Genomic DNA, 8,815 nt, shown 5'->3' on the forward strand with positions numbered 1-8,815 from the left:
GCAGTCATTCGAATAGAACAAGGGGACACTGCATAGTTTAAAGTCAAGAAGGGACTGCATAAGGGTTGTATCCTTTCATCATACTTATTCAATCTGTAATAATCCAAGAAGCTGGACTATATGAAAAAGAACATGGCATCAGGATTAAAGGAAGACTCATTAACAACCTGCAATACACTGATGACACAACTCTGCTTGCTGAAAGTGAAGACGACTTAAAGCACTTACGATGAAGATTGAAGACTACAGTTTGCAGTATGGATTGCACTTTAATATAAGGAAAACAAAAATCTTCACAACTGGACCAACAGGCAGCATCACAATGAATGGAGAGAAGACTGAAGTTGTCCATGTTTCTTGGTTCTACAGTCAACACCAACAGAAGCAGCAGTCAAGATATCAGATGACGTATTGCATTGGGCAAATCTCCTGCAAAAGTCTTCTTTCAGGTTCTGAAGAGCAAAGATATCTCCTTGAAGACTAAGGTGTACCTGACACAAGCCATAGTATTTTCAAACACCTCATATACATGTGAGAGCTGGACAATAAATAAGGAAGACCAAAGAAGAGTTGTAGTGTTCGTGAAAAATGCTAAAAGTACCACAGACTGCTGAAAGAACTAACAAATCTGTCCTGGAACATACAGCCAGTACATTCCTTAGAAGCAAAAATAGCCAGACTTCATCTCACCTACTTTGGTCATGTTGTCAGAAGGGACCATTCTCTGGAGAAGGGTATCACACTTGGTAAAGTGGAGGGTCGACCAAAAAGGGGAAGCCCCTCAACAAGATGGATTGACACAGTGTCTACAATGATGGGCTCAGGTATAACAAGGATCATGGTGCTGGTACAGGACCAGGCAGTGTTTCATTCTGTATATAGGGTCACTATGAGTTGGAGGCAACTTGACGGCATCTAACAACAACACCCAAAGCAACCTATACATTCAATGCAACCTGATCCAGATTCCACCAACATTGTTTAGGAACATGGAAAAACCCATCACTAACTTCATATGGATAGGAAAGAGATGTCAGACAAGCAAGGCACTGGTGAAGAAGAAAAACAAAGTAGGAGGTCTCACACTCCCAGATTTCAAAACCTAGTATACAGCCACGGTAGTCAAAACAACACGATATTGGTACAACAAGAGACACATATACCAATGGAACAGAACTGAGAATACAGAAATAGATCCACCCATCTATGCACAGTTGATCTTGGACAAAGAGCCAAAAGCTATCAAATGGAGAAGACATAGCCTCTTTAACAAAAGGTGCTGGCAAAATTGGATATCTATTTGCAGAAGAATGAAACAAGACCCATACCACACACCATAAACAAAAACAAATTCAAGTTGGATCAAAGACTTGTAGGTAAAACCCAAAACCATAAAGTTCTTCAAAGATAAAATAGGGGTAAATCTAGGGACTCTAATTTATGGCATAAATAGACTATCAATCATAACTCAAAATGTACAAGCAATTGAAGAGAAACTAGATGACTGGAACTTTTCAAAAATTAAATTGTTATGTGAATCAAAAGACTTCTCTCAAAGGATAAAAACAGAACTTACAGATTGGAAAAAAATAATTGGCTATGACATATATGACAAAGGACTTATCTCTAAAATTTATAGAAAACTTCAACTCCTCAACACTAAAAAGGCAAACAAGCCAATTCAAAAATGGGCAAAGAGATGAACAGACACTTCACAAAAGAAGATATACAGGCAACCAACAAACATATGAGGAAACGCTCACAATCATTAGCCATTAGAGAGATGCAAATCAAAACAATGAGATATCATCTCACACCAGCAATAACAGCAAAGTTCAACAAGACTGAAAATAACTAATGCTGGTGAGGGTGTGGACAGACTGGAAGTCTCATACACTGCTGGTGGGACAACAAAACGGTACAGTCACTTTGGAAAATGGTATGGTGTTTCTTTAAAAAAAAAATTAAGATAGAAATACCATCTAATCCAGCTATTCCATTACTAGGAATATATCCTAAAGAGGGGAGAGGCAGGACACAAAAACACATATGCACACCCATACACAATTCACTATAGCAAAGGGATGTAAAAAACCTAAATGCCCATCAACAGATGAATGGATAACCAAATTATGCTACATGCACACAATGTATTATTAGGCAACATTAAATAATAATGAAGAATACATGAATCACCTCACAATACTGATGAATTTGGAGGACAGTATGCTGAGTGAAATAAGTCAATCACAGAAGGAAAAATAATGCATTGAGTCCATTATTGTAAAAAGTCAAAGAAAGGTTTACTCAGGGAAGGAAATTCACTTTGTTGGCTACTGAGGATGGGAGGGAAAGGGAGAAAAAATTCTGTACTAGTTAGGAGTCACATGGTGATTTGGGTGAGGGGAGGGGAAATATGGAAACAGTGTGTAACAAGCACAGTGACAATGGGGAAAGGGAGGACACAGAAGCGTACACATAAGATATAGACAACAGGCAAATAGTATTACACACACAACACTGCATTACCAGTGGCAGCAAATAGTAGATTATGGGTAAATGCATAGACAGGTGGAAAGATCAGTGGGGTCAGGCAAACAGGAATATACCCAAGACCAAGGGTAGATTTGGCTCAAGACAATCTTACAAAATTATCCACATATATTACAAAAGTAACAGAGGACAAGGTCTGAGTAGCTTCTCAAAGACAACCAAACACCATGAGGGAGAGAATCATTGGGCTTCAGGGCTTGGGACCATAATCTCAGGGGCCATCATGCTCAATCGGCATGACATAGTACATAAAAATCTTGTTCCACATCCTACTTTGGTGAATAGCGACTGTGGTCTTAAAAGCTTTCAAGCATTCATGTGAATGATCAGAATTCCCAGGTGTATAGTAGAGCTGACAAGGGGCAAGGTTATGGTCATTGCTTGGTCACAGCCAGCTACCCAGAGGGACTGAGTAGTTGATCCTGCGGGCTTGGGACCATGGTCGCAGGGGACATCAAGCTCAATTGGCATAACATACTATACAAAACATTGTTCCACCTACTACTTTGGCGAGTAGCGACTGGGACCTTAAAAGCTAGGAAGCTGCCATCTAGATGCAACAATGGGTCTCTCCTCATCAAGAAGAAAGAAGAAAACCAAAATTAATGGAAACAATCAGTCCTAGCAACTGGTACACCATCTGATCTGCAACCTATACAACCATGAGACCAGACGAACTAGATGGTGCCCAGCTACCACTGCCATCCACTTGGAAGGGATGTAGGAGATCCTGCATAAAGAGGGAGAACAATGTGGAACAAAACTCAAAATCATTTGGAGGCAAAAAAAAAAAAGAAGGTGGGGACCAGGTTTGCTGGTCCAATAGAGCCTGGTGTAACCACTGAGACTATGGCCCCTAGCTGCCCTTCAGGTCTGGAATTGAACCCACAACTGTGGTTTCCAGCCAAACAAAGTACAGGCCAGGCATGTGAGTTAAACATTTACCTCAAGTAGACACACGCCCTGGAGAGAACAATCATGGGAGAAGGAAGGGCTGCTTATGCACAGGGAGATAGCTCAGGGTGCAGAAGAGTACGAAGGGATGGACACTGGGAGGAGGTAACTATGGGGAGGAAGTGGGAGGGGAGCTGCTGCATTGTAAATTTTGGTCAATGACATGAGACAAAGTATATGTGAACTGCTGTATGAAAAGTGAATTTACTCTGTAAATCTTCACCCAAATCCTAATTAAAAAAAAAAAAAAAAAGCTTTCAAGCACCCATCTAAGATGCACTATTAGTCTCCTCTCATCTAGAGCAATGAAAAGTGAAGAAAATCAAAGTCACCTGGAAACAATTAGTCAAAAGATATAATGGACCATGAGGATCTCAGCCTTCATGACCCTAAGACCAATAGAACTAGATGGTGCCTGGCTAATAATGCCATCCACCAGGAAAGGGATCAAAATTGGAGATTCTGGATAGACTGGGATGCGAATAACAGAACAAAGTTCAAAACACAAAAATGACCATAATTACTGGTGGGATAGAGACTGCCCTAATCCCTGAGACTATGGTCCCAGGTTATCCTTTGGTCCCAGAAATGGACTCATTTCCATGGACTGACTCTCAGCTCAACAGTAGAAAGGCCTACAAGCAGAACCCCTACTCCAGGAAGATGTAGCCCTTAGATCAATCAGCCATAATACATCAAGAGGGGCACAGGAATGCATAGATAAGGGAACAGGTAAGGTGTACTCACAGGGAAGAGAGCAGAAGAGGGGTTTTTATAGTTGAGGATTGTAACCAGTCCATGAAATCAAATATGCATGAACTGTTGAAAGAAAAACAAATATGTTTTGTAAATCTGCACCCAAATCACAATAAAAAAATTAAAAGTAAAGTGAGAATGGTCAGACTTCATCTCTCATACTTTGGTCATGCTGTCAGAAGGGACCAGTCCCTGGAGAAGAATTATCATGCTTCATAAAACAGAAGGTCAATGAAAAAGAGGAAGACCTTCAATGAGATAAGTATGACACAGTGGTTTCAACGATGGGTTCAAACATGGCAATGACTGTGAAAATGGCTCAGGACCACGCACTGTTTCATTCTGTTGCACAGAGTCATTCTGAGTCTGACAGCACATAACAACCACAGTTCAATTACCCAAACTACTCCCTTCCCATGAGAGTACACTCTAAGAAATGTAAAAAGTAGTATGATCCATACCTCTAAGGATTATATAAACACCAAACCAAACTCACTGCCATCAGGTTGATTCTGACTCATAGCAACCTTTCCTTGGGTGTCCAAGGTGGTATCTCTACAGAAGTAGGTTGCCCAGTCTTCCTTCCAAGGAGTAGCTGGTGGGTTTGAACCAAAAACCTTCTGGTTAGCAGTCAAATGCCTTAGGCACTATGCCACAGAGATCCTAAGGAGTATATTAATATTAATAGACCCATATCTGAGTGACCATCCTATGCCTAGGCACTGCTCTACTTAGATGGCTGGAAAATGAGAAGACAATGTACCTTAGGCCTTCTAGGAGTTCCTCTAGGTATCTACTCCTATAATGAAAGTACACATTGCACCAGTGATCTAAAAATCCTCATTTGAAATAAAAGATTTGAAATAAAAAAGTTTCTTTATCATACCACAATCCAATAACTGATAAACCTAGGACAGGGTAAGTATTTCTTCATGCTCTTCTACCCAACTATGGAATTCCCCAATTTACAAAATTTATTCATAGCCTACCTGCTACAATGGCTCAAACTACTTATGGTATTGCAGATGGAATGTCAGCCCATCTTGCTAAAGTTGTACTGTTGTTATTGTTGTTATGTGCCGTCGAGTCGAGTTGTACTAGACAACATAAACCCAACCAAACTCACTGCCATCGAGTCGGATCCAACTCATAGTGACCGCTCCTTAGGTTTCTGAGGCAGTATCACTATGGAAGTAGATTGCCCAACCTTTCTTCTGAGGAGTGGCTGGTGGGTTTGAACCACCAGCTTTCTGGTTAGCAGTCAAATGCCTTAGGCACTACGCTACCAGAGCTCCCACTAGACAACATAATAGCTCTTAATTTCCTTCTGGCCCAGCAAAGAAGAATCTGCTCCGCTACCAGTAGTTCCTGTTATACCTAAATAAATACCACAAGAAAAATAGAACAATAAATCAAGAAAATTCACCAAAATATTATTTAGTTGCATTTAATACCTCCTATGCTTGACTCTGCTTTCTAAAGTATCTTTAGTTAATTATCAAATAGTTTCAGTACTTGGTTACCTTCTATATTAAAACTGTCTAATACTCTTAATCTCTTTATTAATTATTCTAGGGGTATTACACAAAGTATCTGTCTAATACTGGCACTCAAACTGAATCTTCCCTTGCTAAGCAGTTATGTATTTTAAGGAAACCAAATCCTTAGAAGAAATTGACCCCACTCTTTGATTCTTACCTTTTATTATATATGTACTCCTTTTCTTAAACCTCCAGCAGTAATTAGACTTTTGTTTTCCTGAGCATTTCGTGTTGACTCTCACTATGTGAGTTCACACTGAATTTGTTCCTGCAATATGGTCTTGCTTGCTGCAATAACCTCAAAAGAAGCTACTTACACTAAAGGTAAGACTTAAGTGAAAGGAATAACGAAGAACAGCTCCATGGCTAGATAATGTAAACCAAAGCTCCATAAAGAAGCAGATAATGTCCTTGCAGAAGAAAAAAAAAACAAAACCCACTGCCATCCAGTCAATTCCAACTCATAGTGACTCCCACAGGGTTTCCAAGGCTGTGAATCTTTACAGAAGCAGACTGTCTCTCTTTTGCCCGCAGAACAGCTGGTAAGTTTGATCTGCCAACCTTTTGGTTATAAGTCAAATGTTTTATGGAGAAGAAAACTTACTCCTTTGTAAGTGATCAATGTCCTCTAGTGGTGGGGAGGGTGGGGCTTGATCAAAAAGAGGGAATGTGTTGGAAAATATCTAAATTATAGAAGACTTCAGGTCAAACTTTTCAGTGAACGGTTAACCAGCATCACTCTTAGGAAAACAAAGGGAGAAGAGAGGAGAGAGATGGTTATTCTCAGAAGGCATGTACCAAGATATTTCAGGAACCACGTAACAAAAATGTTCTTTGAAACTGCTTGCACAAACTGCTCTCTGGAAATGTATGTTTTATAACAGGTTAACTAATATGAAGACAGACTAGTTTGCGAGATAATTGTGGGTTAGTCATGCTGCATGGTTTGTATATAAGTGCTGCCTTCTGCTCAGTAGATTGAGCACTCTGTACTTTCATTTTGTAGTGCCCACTTTTACTTGTATATTCCCTCAATAAAACTCATTATCTTTTCTAATCCAACTAAGTATGAGATTTTCTTTGACAAATGAAATAGATGTCAATTTTGACACATGATAAACCAAAACCAAACCAAATTCACTGCCATTGAGTCAATTCTGACTCATAGCAACCCCAACTGGATTTCCAAGGCTGCAAATCTTTACAGAAGCAGACTGACTCATCTTTCTTCCATGGAGCAGCTGGTGGGTTCGAACCACCGACCCTTTGCTTAGCAGTCCAAATGCCTTAACCACTACACCACCTGAGCTCCTTAGACACATGTTAAGAAATTAATAAATGGTATGATTACATTAAAATGTATTAACAAAGAGTAAATACCAGGCATTGTACTGAGCACTTCACCTGGATTATTTCATTGAATCCTCACAACAATCCTGAGGAAATTACTAGCAATATTTTCATTTTAGAGACGAAACAGAAGCTCAAATATGTTAAAGTTACTCAAATCATAATGCACCAATTTAGTGGTGCATTTAATGGTCATCTAATGGCGGAACTCATGCTTGCTACTCATTACATTATAATACCGCTTTTTATACACAAATTCAGCTTATATTCCGTTAGCTACAAGCATAGCCATAAAGCTCTTTTCTTTTTTCCTTAGCATAACAATTTCACCTTGCGACTCAGTGACATAAGCTGGAAAGTCTAACAAATTTCCGGAAGTACCTGGGAGAATCAACAGGCATTTCACCTTGTAAAGAAACACATCCTGAGCCCACAAAACACAAGTAGTGCTGAGCTAACAATAAACAAAAACTAATAAACATTATTTCATTTGAGCCTTGGGCAGGAAGTAGTTTTTTCGCAGTACAAATGATTTTCGTTTTTTCATTTGTCCATGGAAACGCTCAGGTACGCCTACCACTCCTCAGTTTCTCTTAAACGCCACAGTGCTTTGCCTCCTCCAGTGATCTGCCCTTGGCTCCAGTTTCTCATCCAGCCCAGTGCTCTCCTTCCTCTCTCCCGGGGCACTTTCCCTGACGCCCGGGGTTCGCCTCAAAACCGAGTGAGTCCGTGAGGAACGTCTTCCTTCCCAGGACCTCCTCAGCTTCCCCTTCTCCTCGCCCCGCGCCGTACACGAGACAAGCCTCGCGGGTCTGGGATCGCCTTGCACGGCTGAGGCTGTCTCCCGGGTCCAGAGTCGCCTCGCAAGTCCAGAGTCGCCTCGCAAGTCCGGAGTCACCTCGAGCCTCGCCCGCGGAGGGACCAGGGCGGCAATCGTGCCTGTCGGTCAGGCGCCTGTCCCGGACAGAGGCTGCTACCGCCCGGTCGGCACCGCGGAGACCAGTGACACCACCACACATACACCCGGGCCCTTCTAGACTCACGTACCTTGTCGTTGTCCAGCCGTGTCTCCAGAATCTTATGCAGCTTCCGCGACAACGGATTGTTGGTTTGCACCGAGGTCCCGCTGGCCCCATTGTTAAGGCCGTTGGCAGCCACGGACGGAGACATTGCGACTACTTCCCCACTACCCTCGGCCATAACGCCCGACGTCAGGCACCCCTAGCCGGTGCACCCACCTCAACACCAAGCCGGGTCCAGCTCTCGCTGCGCCCACTATTACGCATGCGCCCAGTGTGCGGCGCATGCGCGCCAGGGTTGTACGGCTGCTGGGGCTGAAACTCCTATTAAGTGTGAGTGGTCACCTAGAAAGGAATGGGCAGGGAGGCTAAAAAGGGCACGTCGCTGTCGGGAGGAGGTAATTAATGTAAAACTGACTTGGTTTAGACTTGAAGGCCGGCTGATTTGGGAAATTAAGATTTGTCAATTTACAAGATTATAGTCACTTCTTGGCCACAGCCAGCTACCCAGGGGAAGCAAGTAGTTGGACCTGTGAGCTCAGGACCATAGTCACAGGGGACATCAAGCTCAATTGACATAACATACTACACAAAACATTGTTCCACATCCTACTTTTGTGAGTAGCAACTGAGATCTTGAAA

At 41.8% G+C, this 8,815-nt stretch overlaps 1 protein-coding gene across 1 annotated transcript in view; it reads right to left on the reverse strand.

The window, feature by feature from the left end:
- The window catches only part of COG6 (component of oligomeric golgi complex 6), a 268,614-nt gene extending 260,260 nt beyond the window's left edge, over positions 1 to 8,354 (reverse strand). Inside the window, exon 1 of the mRNA XM_007952449.1 lies at positions 8,202 to 8,354. Coding sequence (XP_007950640.1) covers positions 8,202 to 8,354 — 153 coding nt within the window. The remainder of the gene's footprint in view (positions 1 to 8,201) is intronic.
- Positions 8,355 to 8,815: the final 461 nt, after the last annotated feature.

The sequence above is a fragment of the Orycteropus afer genome, unplaced genomic scaffold, assembly GCF_000298275.1.
Source record: "Orycteropus afer afer isolate SDZICR_OR568_19922 unplaced genomic scaffold, OryAfe1.0 scaffold00338, whole genome shotgun sequence".
NCBI classification, from domain to species: domain Eukaryota; kingdom Metazoa; phylum Chordata; class Mammalia; order Tubulidentata; family Orycteropodidae; genus Orycteropus; species Orycteropus afer.